At 38.0% G+C, this 20610-nt stretch overlaps 1 protein-coding gene across 5 annotated transcripts in view; it reads right to left on the bottom strand.

Annotated features, from left to right (window-relative positions):
• Positions 1-5205: 5205 nt before the first annotated feature.
• Positions 5206-20610, bottom strand: part of LOC139967431 (uncharacterized) — a 52619-nt gene continuing 37214 nt past the window's right edge. For all 5 annotated transcript variants that reach the window (XM_071971200.1, XM_071971203.1, XM_071971199.1 and 2 more), the window contains 11 exons: positions 19494-19610; positions 18757-18867; positions 18067-18222; positions 17414-17536; positions 16715-16771; positions 15609-16040; positions 13541-14374; positions 11856-12077; positions 11170-11304; positions 8521-8595; positions 5206-8219 (listed from right to left, as the gene is read on the bottom strand). In XM_071971200.1, the coding sequence (XP_071827301.1) occupies positions 8109-8219; positions 8521-8595; positions 11170-11304; positions 11856-12077; positions 13541-14374; positions 15609-16040; positions 16715-16771; positions 17414-17536; positions 18067-18222; positions 18757-18867; positions 19494-19610 (2373 nt within the window). In that variant the 3' untranslated portion in view covers positions 5206-8108. The remainder of the gene's footprint in view (positions 8220-8520; positions 8596-11169; positions 11305-11855; positions 12078-13540; positions 14375-15608; positions 16041-16714; positions 16772-17413; positions 17537-18066; positions 18223-18756; positions 18868-19493; positions 19611-20610) is intronic.

Below are 20610 nucleotides of genomic sequence, written 5' to 3'. Positions count from 1 at the left end.
TGTTCGTTTCTAATATTTCAACATCAGAATGGAAGGAGGAAATTGCAAAAGATCAAAATGCTGGCTCTGGGATTCGAACTCATGACAGTGTGTTTGTCTGTCTCTCTCAGCCCAGAGCACTAACCACTGCACCACAGCAACTGTTGAGAAATAATGTTCGTTTCTAATATTTCAACATCAGAATGGAAGGAGGAAATTGCAAAAGATCAAAATGCTGGCTCTGGGATTCGAACTCATGACAGTGTGTTGTCTGTCTCTCTCAGTCCAGAGCACTAACCACTGCGCCACAGCAACTGTTGAGAAATAATGTTCGTTTCTAATATTTCAACATCAGAATGGAAGGAGGAAATTGCAAAAGATCAAAATGCTGGCTCTGGGATTCGAACTCATGACAGTGTGTTTGTCTGTCTCTCTCAGCCCAGAGCACTAACCACTGCGCCACAGCAACTGTTGAGAAATAATGTTCGTTTCTAATATTTCAACATCAGAATGGAAGGAGGAAATTGCAAAAGATCAAAATGCTGGCTCTGGGGCTTGAACTCATGACAGTGTGTTGTCTGTCTCTCTCAGTCCAGAGCACTAACCACTGCGCCACAGCAACTGTTGAGAAATAATGTTCGTTTCTAATATTTCAACATCAGAATGGAAGGAGGAAATTGCAAAAGATCAAAATGCTGTCTCTGGGGCTTGAACTCATGACAGTGTGTTGTCTGTTTCAGTGTTGTCAGTTTTTCCGTTTTCTATTGTTCCTCTGAAGTTGCAAACTTTAGCGAAAGAAGTGTCATAAGAATGCGCTCGACGCATCTTGCCAGTGATACGTGATTTCAAAGCAGTCAAATCAAACCTTTGTTTGTCATCTTGAGTTTTATCTTGACATTTAGGAATAAATGGGTCAAATTTGGGCAAAAATTTGGGCAAAAATTGCTTACGGTTTTTTTAGGTGAAAAAAAACTTTTTGTCGCAAAGGCGATAAATGTGTATCTTTTCTGGTAGTTCGCGACACGCTGATTACGAATCTGAAGTTTATTTTGGAATTGGGTGTTGTGTGTGGGCGTTGGTGGAAGGGGGAGACAAAAAACCTGATTTATGAAAAAAATGGAAATCATATAGACAAAAAGCCTTCCTCGGTCAAATAATTACACGAAATTGGTGTATAACAGAGACAAGAGTGTCTTCTACTTCACGTCTAATTTTAATGTCGATGGGTGTTTCAGAGAGGACAAGAGAGGGGCTGGAAAGAGGGGTTTTCCAAATTTTGCACTTATAAAGAACACATATTTCTATCTTGTACTTTGGGACCACGTATCTCCCGAACGGAAGCAGATATGGACCTGGGAGTTGCAGATTTGGGCTCCTGAGCATCGATTACCCCCTGTTACGTCTTTTGGGCTAAATCTATTTTGGGTCAATTTTTGGCAATTTTTATTTGCGCCAAAAATGGGTTTTTGGTCTGAAAAGTTAAAAAAGTACCTCTTTTTGGTACCCAATTCCAAAATAAACTTCAGATTCGTAATCAGCGTGTCGTGAACTACCAGAAAAGATACACATTTATCGATTTTGCGACAACATTTTTTTTCACCTCAAACTTGAAAAAGTAAGACCGAAAAACTTTTACGACGAACAAAGGCTTAAAATCCTTTGTTGTCCCTCAAAGTTTTTCGCTTTTCTATTGTTCCTCTGAAAAGTTGCAAACTGAGCGAAATAAAAGGGCGCTCGACGCATCTTGCCAGTGATACGTGATTTCAAAGCAGTCAAATCAAACCTCTCTTTGTCATCTTGAGTTTTATCTTGACATTTAGGAATAAATGGGTCAAATTTGGGCAAAAATTTGGGCAAAAACTGCTTACGGTTTTTTTAGGTGAAAAAAACTTTTTGTCGCAAAGGCGATAAATGTGTATCTTTTCTGGTAGTTCGCGACACGCTGATTACGAATCTGAAGTTTATTTTGGAATTGGGTGTTGTGTGTGGGCGTTGGTGGGAGGGGGAGACAATAAACCTGATTTATGAAAAAAATGGAAATCATATAGACAAAAAGCCTTCCCGGTCAGATAATTACACGAAATTGGTGTATAACAGAGACAAGAGTGTCTTCTACTTCACGTCTAATTTTAATGTCGATGGGTGTTTCAGAGAGGACAAGAGAGGGGCTGGAAAGAGGGGTTTTCCAAATTTTGCACTTATAAAGAACACGTATTTCTATCTTGTACTTTGGGACCACGTATCTCCCGAACGGAAGCAGATATGGACCTGGGAGTTGCAGATTTGGGCTCCTGAGCATCGATTACCCCCTGTTACGTCTTTTGGGCTAAATCTATTTTGGGTCAATTTTTGGCAATTTTTATTTGCGCCAAAAATGGGTTTTTTGTCTGAAAAGTTAAAAAAGTACCTCTTTTTGGTACCCAATTCCAAAATAAACTTCAGATTCGTAATCAGCGTGTCGTGAACTACCAGAAAAGATACACATTTATCGATTTTGCGACAACATTTTTTTTCACCTCAAACTTGAAAAAGTAAGACCGAAAAACTTTTACGACGAACAAAGGCTTAAAATCCTTTGTTGTCCCTCAAAGTTTTTCGCTTTTCTATTGTTCCTCTGAAAAGTTGCAAACTGAGCGAAATAAAAGGGCGCTCGACGCATCTTGCCAGTGATACGTGATTTCAAAGCAGTCAAATCAAACCTCTCTTTGTCATCTTGAGTTTTATCTTGACATTTAGGAATAAATGGGTCAAATTTGGGCAAAAATTTGGGCAAAAACTGCTTACGGTTTTTTTTAGGTGAAAAAAAACTTTTTGTCGCAAAGGCGATAAATGTGTATCTTTTCTGGTAGTTCGCGACACGCTGATTACGAATCTGAAGTTTATTTTGGAATTGGGTGTTGTGTGTGGGCGTTGATGGGAGGGGGAGACAAAAAACCTGATTTATGAAAAAAATGGAAATCATATAGACAAAAAGCCTTTCCTGGTCAGATAATAACACGAAATTGGTGTATAACAGAGACAAGAGTGTCTTCTACTTCACGTCTAATTTTAATGTCGATGGGTGTTTCAGAGAGGACAAGAGAGGGGCTGGAAAGAGGGGTTTTTCAAATTTTGCACTTATAAAGAACACGTATTTCTATCTTGTACTTTGGGACCACGTATCTCCCGAACGGAAGCAGATATGGACCTGGGAGTTGCAGATTTGGGCTCCTGAGCATCGATTACCCCCTGTTACGTCTTTTGGGCTAAATCTATTTTGGGTCAATTTTTGGCAATTTTTATTTGCGCTAAAAATGGGTTTTTTGTCTGAAAAGTTAAAAAAGTACCTCTTTTTGGTACCCAATTCCAAAATAAACTTCAGATTCGTAATCAGCGTGTCGTGAACTACCAGAAAAGATACACATTTATCGATTTTGCGACAACATTTTTTTTCACCTCAAACTTGAAAAAGTAAGACCGAAAAACTTTTACGACGAACAAAGGCTTAAAATCCTTTGTTGTCCCTCAAAGTTTTTCGCTTTTCTATTGTTCCTCTGAAAAGTTGCAAACTGAGCGAAATAAAAGGGCGCTCGACGCATCTTGCCAGTGATACGTGATTTCAAAGCAGTCAAATCAAACCTCTCTTTGTCATCTTGAGTTTTATCTTGACATTTAGGAATAAATGGGTCAAATTTGGGCAAAAATTTGGGCAAAAACTGCTTACGGTTTTTTTAGGTGAAAAAAACTTTTTGTCGCAAAGGCGATAAATGTGTATCTTTTCTGGTAGTTCGCGACACGCTGATTACGAATCTGAAGTTTATTTTGGAATTGGGTGTTGTGTGTGGGCGTTGGTGGGAGGGGGAGACAAAAAACCTGATTTATGAATAAAATGGAAATCATATAGACAAAAAGCCTTCCCGGTCAGATAATTACACGAAATTGGTGTATAACAAAGACAAGTGTGTCTTCTACTCTTCGTCCAATGGGTGTTTCAGAGAGGACAAGAGAGGGGGGTGAATAGAGGGGGTTTTCCAAATTGTGCACTTATAAAGAACACGTATTTCTATCGGGTCCTTTAGGAACACGTATCTCCCGAACGGAAACAGATATGGACCTGGGAGTTGCAGATTTGGGCTCCTGAGCATCGATTACACCCTGTTACTTAATTTGGGCGAAATCGATTGTGGATCGATTTTGGATCAATTTGTGCAAAAATATTCAAGAGGCACACCTACCTTGAAGACACCCTTGTCTTTGTTATAAACCAATTTCGTGTAATTATCTTAAGTTTTTGCAGGATTCTTTGATGCATGTACAGGAATCCTTCATAAGCATGCAGGATGTGGCCAAATCCTGGCATAAGTCCTCCACAAAATCCTGCAGGATTTTAAGCAGGATTTTGTACAGGCCTAGTTTGTATGGGTCCAGCCGCAAAAAGATGAATTGATGATATATAAGTCGTAATAGATAATTCCCCGATTTATATATATATATTTGTTATCTAAGGGGATGGGTAGAGTCATACAGGCTTACACTATTTATAAAGGATTAAATGATTTCTGTACCCAGAACTGTCCCAAATGATTTTGAAATGTCTCGCAATCTAACAATGATGGTTACCATAAGTTCCCTCTTAGGTCCGTCCATCTGTCCCTTATGACCATAACGTAATATAAGTTTTACTCATTTTCCATATTTCTGGTGGCACCGTCACCACTTCCTTGCCTCATATGTATGACGAATTTGTATCAGGTTGCGAGAGTCAAACAGACCCGATGGGGCGTCATATGTCCCCCATGCCTAATTCCCTCGGGTGCACAAATTGACCATAACCTGTATCCCCTGAGGTCCCCCCTTCCCTTGTTTTCTAGCATCTCTTGAAGATTAACATCAATGGCTTTCTTCTTACTAGCATGCAGTTTAGAAATTTGGCCCTTCAAACCTTTGTAAATGCACGAATGAATTGGACAACACATCTTATAGTTCACCGCTTTGCATGAATCCTGCAGTGTCTGTACATGTTTGAAGAGGATGACAGATATAAGGGTACCTCATTTGCTCATATCACCAACCCCTCCAGCGCATCCCACTCAAACCGTTTCTGCCTTCTCGTTCCCCCGACCTTTCCCCACAACCCACCCCACCCCACTCAACCCACTCCCTTATCCCATTGACTGAAAAATGCCAGTCCAGCCATTCTCTCTATTCTGACACAATGAAAACAAAACATGAATTGAAGGCAGCAAATAACAATATCATTCCTTTCTTTATTTGCAATGAAATCAAAAACTGTAAACTGTAGCTCATAATTCAACAGCTTGAGGGAGTAAAATAAAAAAGAGAAAAAAAAGAAGCCAGCTCTTATTTCGAGGGGAAGGGTAAAAAGACTTTTCAAGGTGTTACAAAATATTGCATTACAGTATAAAGAACAGCATTTATTTATATTGGATTAAAAATGAACGATTTGAATGGGCGGTTCAGTTATTTTGTTCGTACAGTTTTTTGAAATACAAAGGAATTAAAATATGGACATGATGCTCTTAGAATAATTTGAATTAAAATAATTTATTCAAGGCTATATTTCAAATTGAAGTATTGCAGAAGAAATGCAAGTCAGCTGATACGATAGACCAAAATATTATGTAATTTATGCAATTATCATTGTCACAATTGCAAGAAAATGAAAAGATACACAATTAAAATAGAAAAAAAATTACATGGCGATATAAAAAATCTCAAGAAAATGGTGACAAAGTTATTAAAATATCATAATGACATATGAGCAGCTTGGCAAAGGAGGTTTCAAGGTGTAAATGAAAAAAAAGAGAAATAGGTTTAACATGGATAATATATTTGATATATTTAATTCAAAGGGTGGGTACAAGGGCAGGGCTATATTATTTTATTGACCTCAGGTCATGATCAGGGGAGGAGGGGGGGTGGTCTAAAGTCCCAGACCAGGCACATTTATCTGTGATGTTTTATTTTGGTATTTTTTAAATCGATAAGCAATGCAAGGTATAGGCTAATGCCCTCCAAAAAAGTTATTATTCTTGGACAAAGTGGTGCGAGAAGGAAAAAAAAAAGACCTAACTGCTTTTTTCCTACTTTGCCTATTCAGATCAACAGGCATGCACACGGAGGGGAGGGGGGGCGGCACATGGGTAAGCAATCTATTATCCCCATATTGACAGGCTAGTGCCTCTCTATAGTTGGTATACCGAGGTCAAGGGGGGGGGGGGAATAACATCCTAATTATGCCAAACTAGTCGAAATGGTATACCTCCCTGGCAGTGCAACAAACAAACACCATCTTTTCCAACTTTTAGATCATGGAAATTATATTTCCAATACCTAATAAATAAACTAGATTTAACGAATAATATTACAAATTTGCTTTACAGAGTTTTTCTCTTCTTAATTTGTCACCTCTACCCAGACCTGTCAAACTAGTAAACCAATTTGACCATGTCATTACAATTTTATTTCTGTAAAAATGATAAGCGTACAATTTTTCTTTCATAAGTTAGCTACTCTGAATTACAAATTTCAAGAAAGAAAAAAACCTTTATCATTTGTCCTATCGCTTTAATATTACTACTTAATTGCACATAAGACATCAGTTTGAATTTTTTTGCCACTGTATTCTACTTTACTAAAAAAAAAAAAATCTGTTTTTGTAACAACCATTGCATGATGTTGCTTTTTTTACTGCAAGTAAGTGAAAATGTCTTCTGAGACCGATTACCGATTAAAAATATATTTCTCCTGATTCATCAAAATATGGTCCCGGTAGTATTCCAATGTCTCCTACCCAGACCACTGACAGTGTGACCTCTCATCAAAATGAGCAAATCGCAGGCTGTTTGCTGTATATTTTAGCAACTTTCTCTATTGTTTCTCTCTTGCACACGGTGCAACTTATTCTTGGCAATTTTGCTTGCCTTAAAAACGATTTCAAATTGATGATCCAAAATGCTTTTGTCAATGAGTAATCCAATCAGAGGAGGCATTTATTAAAAAGTTTAAAACTTAAAAAGTCACTGCTTACAAATGCCCTCAACTTCCAACACATACTGGCTATAAAAAAATATAAAATTCTTGTTCATTGCTCTTTAAATATTTGTTTCTTAGAATTTAAATATTTAAATTTGGCATGGTCAATTGAAATGACAGTTAATAAGCAAACAAGATGTTTTAGGTCTAACTAATGTTATAATGATATAGCTTAGCCATTAACATCCATTTGCACTCAGTTAACTGTTTTTTCAATGGTGGTTTTACCTATTTTGTTACTTTTGGCTTTTTGCCAATAACTGATAGTTCAATACCAATGCCAATCTGATACCGATAATTCAAAAAAAAATAATGTAGCCTAATATTAGTCAACATTATCTGTAAGTTCTTCTATTCATTTCAATCATTTCATTGCTGCCCATTTCAATGTTGTTTCATACTTTCCTAAGTTTACTCGAAATGAACCATTTATTCTTTCGTTAATTTCTTATCAATTTACGTTTGCAGGTAGACTGGCAGGCCTTAACAACTATATAGGCTTGGGGTATAGCCTACATGTTTTATATACGAACCATTGTTTAAGGACACAGTTCAAAATGTGTGTACCACAGGCTTTAGTAGGTTTGTTGAAGTGCCACACAGAATGGGGGATTGGTTTCTTGACCAACTTAGGGTGCAACTTAATTAACTCTAACAAAAGCATCATTGGTAAATAAATTTTTACTGATACCAATACCAGACCGATAATCGGTACAACACACTATTGAAAGGTAAACCAAAACAAGGTCAAAAAAACAAAGGTAATCAGCTAGTTGAAGTTACACATCTTGAGTTAAAATGCACTTTGCAGTGTTTGTAAAAAGTACTTGTACTAGTGTATAAGCATATAAGTACTTGTAGTATAATAAATATAAGTACTTGTTTTAGTACTTGTATAAGTGACTTCAATGCGTCCGGGATAACTTTCTCAAGGTAGGTGGAATATGGCGATGATGTGGCCAAATGATTAACCGCATGTTCCACATTTTTAATGTCGAGAAATTCAACAGCAACAACAGCGACAACAAAAAAAGAAAACACTCGTTCAAACTTTTTGGATGACATGAAGAATATCCACATTGCATATTGTTAGACTAGACCTTTGGGTTGCCACTCCTGGAATGTACCTTAGAAGGGAATTTCCCTTTCTCTGTCTTGTCGTGACGCTTATCTGGCCGCCTTCTGATGACATCCCTCATTGTTTTCTAGAAACAGACGAAAAAAAAGTGATTGATTTAGTCATCTAATCCTCAAAATGGTTTATATGCAAGTGAGAATCTCATTATTTCCAAAAAAAAACCTTATGAAAACAGATTGGAATGAATTCTGTGTCTGGTACGTCTATTTATTTTAATGGTCATGTTTATATACAAAGTCGCTCATTTCTTAAAAACAACGGGAACTTTTATGAATTAATTTTTCGAAAAATTCTTTACCGTATAAAAAATTATATATATCAAAAGCACATCCGAGCAAGCAAGAAAAAATCAAAGATATAAATGTTACCTTTCTTTTCCCTGAACTTGAGATGGAGACTTCTTCGATGAAGTTGGACGGTACTAAACCTTTTATGCCATTGACCTACAAAGAAATTTTAAAAAAATTAAAGGAGAAATAAACCCTAGTTTTTTTTGCATCCGTTCTTACGTTTTGACAGATGGTCTTATCAGTAAAAGCAAAAGAAAAGCATAAAAATCCCTTCTTTGATGTGAAAAAACGATTTGAATGTAGTTCATGTGTCGCGCCATTTTGTTTGAATTGAGCCAGTTCCCGTATGTACCGTGACGAAAGCAAGCCGCATCGCGTATTTCAAGACAAAATCGTTGCCAATCCCTAAAATAATTAGAATTGTACTTTCAACAATAGTAATGAATAAAATATCGATCAAAAAATATCTTTTGTCTTTATTGATCTGTAAAAATGCTTAAAAAGTGTGTGAAATTTGTTATTGTAACGAGTATCAGTAGAAATATAAATTTTGCGATCTTTTCAAGGATTTGATTTTTAACGTGTATAAATTAGATTGCTTTCAACACGCATACCGTTCTCAGTCCTAGCGATAGCGTTACTTACGTCCATCATTGCACTGCAATATACTGTCGAGCAAATATCTTCAAAAAAGAAAATGGAAGCCTTTGGATTGGAATCGTATCTTTGCGAACCAGAATATTCAGAGGAAGAACTGAGACATCGAGAGGAGGAGTTTGTGCAAAGAATCAGTCCGCGACTGTTGTTGATGTTGTGTCAAATTCCGTTGCTGATACGAATACCGGTTCCGCAAGCCACTGCGAAGAATCGTGTCTGTGTGCACTCTGTTCGCCATTGGAAAGCGACAAGGGGAGAGTATGCTGCTATGGATTGTTCGCGGAAAAAGGTTTGTTGAACGCAGGAGAAAGTCTGACCAACAGACCTGAATTCTGCCAGATATTTTTGCAGCCAGTTCATTTAGAACTCTGTTTTTTAAATTTCTTGAGGTACAAGAAGAAGAATCCTTTTCCTACGGCTGCTGAGAACATAACGAACAGGTACTGTACACCTCAGTGAAAGTTCACTCTTTTCCGGATATTTTATTCCATCTGGAATAACGAAATATCTTTTTCCTTTTTCTGCTCCCTCTTCCTCTCTTCGGTTAACACAACCAAAGGCTTGGCATTCAGGCATTTTAACCGGTGAAATAAGCGAAGCAAGATGCTCGAACATAGTGTGAATAGACTATAACTCGTATGCAAAGCTTCATTGTTTTGAAGTTACGATGAGGCTAGCCTACGTCACTTTTGAAGCGCCCTCAATCTCAAATTAACAAAATGGCCGTTGTTCAAATTGGTAAAAAAAAAATAATTGGAAAATTCGCGTAAAATTCAGGGAAACTATATTTTGCTTTGTAATTTCATAAATGGTATCAGAAAAATATCCCCTACTGCATGTACACTCCAAAAACCCAGAGTTTATTTCTCCTTTAAACATCTATCTATTTATACTTTGATTTCACCAGATATAGAGAGTAAATCCCAATCATCATTTTGTGGAAAGAATAATCAAAGATATATAAAAATTCACGGGGTAATTTTACCTTTCTTTCCCCTGAACTTGAAATGGAGACTTCTTCAATGAAGTTGGACGGTCACTAAACCTTTGTGCCATTGACACAGACGGGATTGTAAACTATCCTACCTGCATTTATCATATACCCAGACATAGAGAGTAAACCTAACCATCATGTATTGGTCTATGTGATAAAGTTGACATGATCGAGTCTAAATATAACATTATCAAGCCACATTTGCTTTCAATTTTGTGATTAATTTCTGCACTGGAAATGAATTCTGCAAATGGTGTAATCGGGTCATGTCATTTTCAGGTATTCTGACCAGTCATCGGGTCATTTTCAGTAGTAATCTGGTCAAGTCTGTAGTTATCGAGTCGGCTCATTTGCAGTAGTAATGGTGTCGAGACATTTTCGGTAGTTTACCTAGTAAGTCAGGAGTCATGTCATTTTCATTGATTCTGACCAGTAATGGGGTCATTTTCAGTAGTAATCTGGTCAAGTCAGTAGTTATTGAGTCGGGTCATTTTCAGTAGTAATGGGGTCAAGACATTTTCAGTAGTTACCTAGTAAGTCAGGAGTCTGGAATCATGTCATTTTCATTGATTCTGACCAGTAATCGGGTCATTTTCAGTAGTAATCGGGTCATATTCAGTAGTTATCACGTGGAGATATTTTCAGTAGCTTCCAAGTCGACTTAGTTTAGGAGTTATACAAAAGACGAGACATTTTCAGCAGTTATCAAGTCATTTTGGCGTGTCAACTTGGATCACGTCCAGTCTGCAGTAAGCGTGACTTGTGAACCAGAAATCTAGGCCTGAGACTTTACAAGTAAATGTCACAAGGGAATGTTTATATCACAAGAGAAGTTTCAAATCTAAGACATTGATTCCCCTTACAGCTGATGTGCTGTATTAGACTATAAATGTTGTCATTTGAACCTGGTGAAAACTGAGTAACCATTTCCGTGTATTAGAAAGTAAAAATTGACAAAAAAAGAAAGAGAAGGGGGAGGGGGTTGGGTTTCCCTAATGGCCCAATTATATCAGAAATCTATCGTAATCTTTACATCTGAATGTTTAAAGTTGATGTTTTTACGCTATATTACTTACTGATCCATGATAAAATCCATCTTTTCTCATATGGCCCTGAACTCGAATCATATCCCCTTCCTTGAAACTCAGCTCCTTCTCTGGAGTTTCATTGGGTGAATGCTCCATTGGATTGTACGAATACACAGCCATGAACTGAAAGAGGAAAAAGATAGTCAAAATGAGTGGCTCGGGTTTGGCATTAACTGATGATTGAAGTCCTCTGACTGGAATCTAACACTTGCGATAACATCTGGTCGATTATCGGGGTTTGATCGACAATCCGGGCCGAAATGCGATGCCATCATTGCACAATCGTCCCTGTATCAAATAATTCACTGCTGATTCCATACATACATAACCAACAATCCTTAGTCGTTGGGCGGGAATAATCTCTAAGTTTGATCAAAAAATAATTAAAATTAATTTGGGATTGTACATTTCGATATTATTGTCTTTGTGTGCTACAACCCATAATGCACTACTAAAATCATCTATAAACAGAAAGAGTCCTTGGAATCGGGATAATTATGAGATAACTTTCCCCATAACTGTCAATTCTCAATCATAATGAATTCATAACATTACCTCACTTCTTGCCCTTGGATTTGTTATGAACCATAGATATAACGGAACTTCAAAATCCTGTAACAACATCACCCCTCCCATCACAACCCTTCCCCAATGGCCCCTGGACCAGAACTTACCATTCTTTGTTTTGATCTTTCCCCAGCCATAGAGGAGGAGGCCTCCGTGGAAGGTTCCCTGGCAGAATCACTCAGGCTGGAATCTGACATACCCGATACCGACACGTCACTCTGTGGTAACGTAAAGCTCACCTGTCTCACAGGTGAGGCATTTCCATCGAGAGAAACCGTCTGAATGCCAAACGTTCGGATCACCTTGAGATTCAAATTTGTCACAAGTGCCTGAGGTGGAGTAATGATGGCAAAAAAAGAATGAAGTTTTGATCCAGGTTTACAAGGTTCTTCTGGTAGCTTGAAGCTAAATGGATTTGCAAAAATTGCATGAAGACTTTCTGCATCTTAAGGTCAAAACCACATCCTCATAGCAATTTGTATTACAATGAAATGAATATTTTAATTTTTGGTGATATTTTGAAATTGCATCTGGCAAGAGCATAGTAGTAAATACAAAATGTCTTTGCTTTCTAATATGTCAATCATTTTATTTACAGAAGATTTTTCACCTCCTAAAAATGTGGAATATTTTTCTCTTCAAAATTTTTGTTACCCCTGCCACTGGAATATCCCTTTCTATCCATCTCTAAATAGTTATCACCTTCATAAATATATAACGTGTCTGGAATGTGCTCCATGGAGGCAAATTTTTGGACTGAAACTGTTTACTAACCTTAAACTAACCATGCATACAAAATCTTTGAAAGAATTCCATCTTAATAATAAACAGAGAAAATCCAAACAACAGTTACTATCTTTGATTAATTGGTCAATACATTTGTAATCAGGTCATATGATAAGCCACAAAACCTGTAAACAATAGCACCTAATTGATTGATGACATCAGCTCCTCAGCACAGGACTAATATGTCACTTCCTTAAACATTATTTAATTTAATTCCTAATTAACCAACTAAAACATCGTTTTTTGTTTTCTCTTTCAATTTCATATGAACAACAGAACACCTTGGATAGCCACTCAACATCATTTTTCCTTAAAATTTTAAGTCATATGTGACCATAATGTCTACCTTTGATCCTATTGAGCTTTGTGTTACATCTGAGGAGAACTGACTGATTAACTTTAAATTGCAGCCCCTGAAATGTTTCAAAGGTTTACTTCTCCAAAACATTGAAAAGTGGTAAAGACATGCAATGTTGGACTGATGGTAGTAGACAGTTTAGTATACATGTAGTCAATGACATGACCATAATGGGCAAACAAACAGTTTGTCAAACTTAACTATTTTTTTGTGCTTTAATGAACCATCATTTCAAGGCAACCGAATAAAGCAGGGATGGGCAACCTACTGCTGCCCGCGGGCCACATGCAGCTCGCCATTGATTTTTTTTGCGGCCTGTCAGATGTCTCAAGAAAAAGGAAAAAAATAATCTATTTTAAATCATCACAAAAAACGAGCTTCTCAGAATTTATTCGCACTAATGATGCTGGCAGGTAAACCTATTATCCCCATTAATTATCAACTGTACTGTATTGACATTATGTTTTTTTGAATACAGATTAAGTACACGCACCAATTGCTTGAAAGTCCTCTGAATCAAAGGTTTGAAATCAACAGGTGCGGTTAGGTGCGACCCAGTCAATTTTTCACTCCTTATATCTGGATCATTCATTCAAAAAGGTTGCCCACCCCTGCAATAAAGGAACAAGTGATCGATACAGTGCTTACTTTAGTCATACGAGGACTGGTCACCAGCTGTTTGAGTTGCCCGTTCACGTAGATCTTGTAACCGGCGATCTCCTGTCCGTTATTTCTAGTCATATCATCTAACGGTGGAGGTTGCCAGACGAGAAGAGCACTGGTCTTACCGACCCTCTTGTCGACGGAAAGGGAGTAAGGTGGGTCCGGTGGTATAGAATGATTTATGGGTACCGGTAGTGACCACGAGGGTCCACTAAATGGTCGAATGTGAGATGATGGCAAGGAAGAGGAACTGGCGCTATTTGACAGGTGATGCACAGGAGCTGGAGGAACCCTTGGCGGGGTCATAAAATGTAACGATGTCTGTACAGGTCTTTGATTATACACATTTTGACTTGGAATGTTTGCACCAGAGGTTGGCGGGAATCCATTAGGAAGAGGAGGAACCTCTGTTTGGTGGTAAGTTCGGGGCGTATCACCATGTCCAGGTATACCACGTGGTATATTCAATTGTCCATTATTCATCCCAGTGGAACCACCGGGAGTCCTTATTGCACTGACTCCGGTTCCACCTTCATCCACACCGATCCTTACTGGGTCAGAAGGCAGAGAAAAATTCCCCATCGTATCCAAAGAATGTCCGCGATCCAAACTGGACGTTGATGAGGGTGGGTCTGCTGATCCAAAGTCATTATTTCTTGTTCTCATTAATGGTGGTCTGATGTGAGAGGGTGGTGCAGAGACACTATGCTGATTAAGGTGCCTGACCTTTGACCTTCCGACAGGGAAATCGATACTATCGTCAGCATCTGACTGGACCAGTCTCTGTAAGGTATCATCACTTGCAACGGGAGATGGAGTCTGCAAAGAAAAAAATCAACAGTTTAAGAACTGATTTCCTGATAGATTACCTGTTGTCTTTTACTTGCATTCATTTACTTGCATTCAATAAAAGTAAGAAGTTCCTTGGGCCTGCTGCCAATTCAGAAAAAAAAAGACATATCGGTATCGCCAATCATACCCCATCAGTATTGAAAAAATATATAACTGTTACTGAACTTGTGTCCTATGTTAGATTAGTCTGTCTGTGAAGAAGATTCTGCTAGGAATAAGTGGTCATTAAAATTAGACTGCAGACTAGTGCTGATAGTCGACTCTTTCTTTTGTAGTCGATTGATCGCTTTTCTTGCGATTACTCGGTTACAGTTATGATGTCATCACTGTCATTTCTACATTGCAGAAATACAGTCAAACAAATCCTTCTCCATGGTGCACTGTCCCTATTTGTTCTTTCAAGTCTTAATGTGTGATGTCTAATTCATGTTAAAACATCTACCAAACAAAAACTTAACAACTTTCAATCTATAACGTTTCTTAAAATCGTTCATGTTAAATCAAAATTTTTCGAATGAATCTATGTGGCTACTACAACTACTAGCAATAATTAAAGCAAACATGCAAACAATGAATAGATGTAACACCTTGTAGCGGTGTGTTGATTAGTATGCAAGAGTTTTCTGTAGGATGTTCAATGTGCGCAAAAGCAGGCATATTGAAATTAAACTACACCGCAATTGACACACTTGAACAGACATCCGATAAATGTGAACCAGGCCAGTAATCGTCAACATATATGAAGAAATACTTTGGCAATCGTAAAAGATTTATAACTTACAAATTTGCGATTATACACAATGATCAAACATTGCTAGGACTGAATGTTGCACTGCAGAACAAGCGTATTACTGACAAGTAAATGCATGAATCTAACCAGAGCAGGTGCTTGCTGATTAGCACTGTGAGAACCTGTACTTTTGCGATATTTGCTGACAAACTGCTTTAGTGTTGTTTTTGATAGGTTAGGCTATTTTTCAAAAGCAGTTTATGTGTAGCGCTAGTTTGTAGTCCAGTAATCGCAACTTAGGTTTTGAGCGCGATGAATCGAGCTTCCAAAGTGTAATCGTGACTACTGGCGAGTAATCGATTACCACTATCAGCACCCTCTATGAACCTCCTGCCCCCCCCACCCCCCCATGCCTCCCCCAAACAATATTATGTATTCTAAACAATAAACATTCCTTTAGGCATCTCTTACCTTTCCCCTTGTCCTATCCTGCATCCTACCAGCATCTCTCCTACCAACAGTTTGACCATTTAGTAACAAAGGAGACATTAATTCATCACTTGCGCCTAAACACGGAAAGACTTTTCCCGTGGTTGGCTTGGAGGCTTCCCTAATCAGTTCCTGAAGAGTGATCTCTCCGTCATCGTCATGGTCCTCTAAGCTGACCTTTGACACATCATCATGCATCACGTCGACATTTCTCGATCTGTTTTTCCTGGCGTTGACCGACGACCCTCTGTCACTGACAGATAATTCGTAGATCGGCAACTGATCTTTCAAACTCTCGATCTCCTCAAAAATTTCTGATGCTCTTTCCGGGTTGCTGACGGCTGCCTGGGCGGCCATTTTCCTAAGGGTGCCATCCTTCACTTGGAACTGCTTCAGCAGGTAAGCAACTTTGGCCTGATATATTTAGAAAAGGAGGAAGAAGAAGCAGCAAATAGAAAATATAGAAATAGAAAGTAGAAAACAGAAGAGTTCTACATCGCCTTGAAAATTTTGAAGCCGTACAGCAAAGCATGGCCCAAATATATCGAAACACCTGAACCCTATCTTCACCCTACCTACATTCCTACCTACACCACTGCAAAACAGAAAAAACAGACCTTGTCAAAATATAAAAGTATATTTCGGAGAGGGAGGTCACTCCACATTATCATGTTTAAAATATTTCTTGGATTTGATTCATTTACATAACAAGTCTTGTACGAAATGTTTATAAGTTTAGACATGCTGATTATGTATAGAATATTTGTTTATCATATTTAACAGCAAAAAGAGAAATTGATTGATCAGAAATATTGGAAAAACTAAGATATTTCTGTCACTAACTGCTCGTTCAGGATAATCAAATGCTTCATACAATTTGAAAATTATATCACAGCTCTAGATATTTGAAAATATATGAGACATTGTACAGATGATAGAATTGTACAGAAAATCCTACAGAAAGAGTAGATATGAGAAATTGTACAGACACACTTCGACAAGCCACAAAATAAAGATTGCCCAAGTTCGTAACTGTGAAATAGTAACATATTTATGCAGAATTTTGTTTTAACTGTATCCATTTTTACCTTGAGAGGTGCAACCGACAACTCTGCCTCATGCTTCTTGCTCTCCAGATCATTAAACTGAAAACGAAAAGACATGGGCAAAAAAATAAATCAGGTTGAATTTCAGTAGTAAAATATCACATCAAGGGATGTCAAGAAACGGGATGTGACACCCCCTGCTCCACCCCCCCCCCACCCTCCCGATCAGTAATTTAACATCACTCTGAAATGAAAATGAGAACGTACTATTTTTTTCCCAACATTTCGCTGGTCCCTATCAAAATTTTCCCCGCTTCCCATTAACTGACCCTGAGCTGAGGAGGTGTGACCCACAACCCCCTATTCCCGCTCCTCCCCCACCCTCCCCACACCCCTTGTCAGGTCTGCGCAGGGATTTTCTAATTTCAACTTGATTCACATTTTCAATACCATTAATGTTCCACACGATATGTTGTGCAGTGCATTTGACCTCATGACTCCTTTAAGATATACAAACCGAATATGGTGATCACCATATTTGTCGCTGAAAATGAGGGCGTAATATTATTTATCCATCAGTTTCAAGCTCATTCGAACATATTTAATTACTAATAATTGATATTTATTTCACCAAAAGCTGTATAGAACAGATATCTGGGACATTGGAAAGATTGATACTTTGATACACACACCACTATAAAAGATTTATACAGCCAAGTTATGTTATAAATGGCCTCTGACCTGTTCTTTCATATTTTCGTACTCTACTTCCAGACCGTCCTGAAAGTTCTTCTCCCTCTCCAGTTTGTCAATTCTCTTCTGTAGACAATGGTTGTCCTCTAACAGTCTCAGCTCCTCAGCCGTCTGTTTGAATATAAAATCATACATCCACTTACGCACACAGAAGGCCACATAGGCAACGGTTACGTCAATTCCCCTATACTTGCTATGACATAGCTAGTGAGATCTGGGTTACAGTGGACGAGTAATACACATGTATATCCAAGGACAGGTCGGTGAGGGTGGTAAAATGGTTAAAAACATACAATAGCAACAGACCTTCCCCTCTGGAAGCTACTGAGCTTGCTACAGCATCTTGGTGAGATCTTTGTCTGAGGCAGACTGATCAGTTACAGAGGACACTTGAGTTATAGGTCAAAGGTCATAGGTCAAAACAGTAACAGTGGGGGGAAAAATGGGGTAAAGAACACAATTGAAGGAACTGGACTGATCCTTTGGAAACTTTTTCAGCAAGCTATAGCATGTTGGATAAATTCATCCACAGAGGCAGAAGGTTGACAAGGTTACAGAGAACAAGTTAAAACACATAGGACAGCTCGGTGACAGTGGTAAGAAGGGGTAATATAAAGACCACAATATAATAGGAAACCAACCTTTTCCTCTATAAGCTTTTCCGCTTGCTCCAGTTTCTTGATGAGAGAGCCTTTATCCTCCTGAGTTGATAAACCGATCTCTAACTGAGATTGCAGATTCATCATTCTCTCCTTCAGAGGCTCTAATTGATCAACCTGTTTCATCAGCCTTCCATTCTGGCAAGAAATTATAAAAAACTTAAAAGAATGAAAAGACTTAAAAAACCCCGACTGGGAGATTGTTAAATAAAACCACGGTTTGAAACGGTGCTCTGCCCAACTAAACTATCTGCCACAAAGTTAATCATTAAATACCAAATGTGTGTTCTATTCAGGATATGGTTTTTAAAGTTACCCAAGTTTATTGTGCATGTAGGATTAATCAGAGATCGCAACCTAGTTTTATCAATACAATTAAACATTTTTCTGAGAAATTGTCTGTATAATTCAAACTATGACACCTCCACATTCACAGAAACTACAATGACAGCTAACTTGTTCTCTTTCTCTGTTGGAAAAACCAGATTGCACCTCTTTCTGGCTTACTGATGGGGTTGTAACTGTACAAACTCTTACAGGCAGTTTTCACAGCATTGCAGGTGTTACCAATACTACCTGAAAATATTCCACCCTGGGGGTTCATGTTCACCTTTGGTAAAAATATTAGCATCTCTCTTTCTTTCTCTTTCAAGCTGAAGCGAGTAGACTTACCTGTTCCTGAAGGTACTCTTTCTCGCTTTTCCAGTTTTCGTCACCCTCTTTCTTCATTTCTCCGTCCGGCAGGTGTTTTAGCCGTTCCCCTAATTCTTCCACTTCCCTTTCCTGCCAAGAAAAACACCCAGATACAATGTTGGATGGCCAACTGATATTTTCTGCAAAGACTTGTCAAAAGGTTCAGCAGTGTATGTATGTGTGTTTGTATTTTAGATCCTCCTGCAAGCAGGAACTTGCGAAGAAGCCTCATTGGCTTATCAAAGCCGCAAGCTGACCGAAGTCAGTCTCTTAGATTCATTGTACATAGAAATTAAGCATGAACACCACACTCTGACTGAGGTGCACTCTAATAATTCAGGCTACTAGCCTTTGCTACTTGAAGAGCTTACCCTGCATCTCACTGTAAAATTGCCGTCCACCTGTAGAAACTAGTGAAATTCAGTTAACCTAGAGTGACAAATCCAATAGGGTTGGATTAATGGTATATAGGCCTCTATCTATATATCACTTTCTTAATATCAAACACAAAGAGAGATTTAAAATTTACACCAAACAAATCTCAAACTCTCAAAATTACATTGTAATGCTCATATCCATATCTCACTGTATACATGGCTATGTATATTTAAATGTTCGGTTAAAGGCAACTTAGATTTTATAAAAGCATTTTTAAGAAAAATACACATCTAACGACCAAACCTTTGACCATTTGAAGTGCACTGTAGTTGACTTACCTTTGAGAAGAGAGCCCTGTCCTTATCGGTCAAAGTTTGCTTAAGCCTAATCTGTTCTGCTTCCAAAAGTCTCAAGCTCTGTTCTTTATCCTTAAACTGATCTTGTAGCCGTTCCAGCTGTAGGGAAGAATTAAATCACAAACACGTTTGAAATATTAGCTTCGCTCGATTCCATTGGCTTGTCTAATACTTCCACACATGAGAAACATCAGCATTGCTCATCATACCCAACCACTGAACTCCCAACAAAACTCTCAGTTACACATATTTAATATCCATTAGTCACAACTGAAACTAAGGGATATTTGGTCAAAGATTTATTCTACAGGAATTTATTACCGCAGTGATTTGCTTTGTCCTATTAATATCAAAATTCTTGCAAAAATCAAATTCTTTTCAAGTTGAATTTTAGTATTTCATCTCAGGGCCATTGGTTGGTTCTGAAGTATTTATATCAAAAATGAAAATAAGGACACATTATATCGATGCTTAAAAAATGTCTTTAAACTAAATCCCTTCATCTGCTATGCAGGCGCTACGGCCCCATAAACTTGCTTTGTATGGAAGATCTAACCGTAGAAAATACATATTGTAAAATACAACATACTCCAGAGGCTGCAACCTGTGAGCCTACCAGGTCTCACAGGGAATCAAAGTTATCTAAATTTGAATGGGTTTATGTGGATGCAGCTAGTTACATAATTTATATACCTGTTACATAATGAACATACCGGTTGCATGCAATGACCCATATCCTAAACTGTCTTGGGTACATAATTTACATATTAGACTCCCAAGCATAAGTCATGCATATATATAGTGTGCATTGCAAGCTATATCCAGGCATGCACAAGTACTTCCATCCTTTATATAGGTTTCTGCTAGACCCCTGTGCAATGTTAGTTGTATGAACTACATGGGTTCTTTCCCTTTTTCAGGCACTCTTTCATAATTAATAAAGGGTTGCAAGATTATACCATGCAGAACTAGTTCTATCTATAAACTAGGTTTCTACCAATGCCTATGCAGTTTTAATAATAAAGGTTGCAATGTACAGCCATAATGAATAGAGGGTTGCAAGCTTATACCATGCAGAACTAGCCCTATCTTTAAGCTA

This window comes from Apostichopus japonicus, chromosome 5, assembly GCF_037975245.1.
Source record: "Apostichopus japonicus isolate 1M-3 chromosome 5, ASM3797524v1, whole genome shotgun sequence".
Lineage (NCBI taxonomy): Eukaryota > Metazoa > Echinodermata > Holothuroidea > Aspidochirotida > Stichopodidae > Apostichopus > Apostichopus japonicus.
The sequence above is the reverse complement of the archived record's forward strand: the minus strand, read 5'-3'. Positions and strand labels throughout refer to the sequence as shown.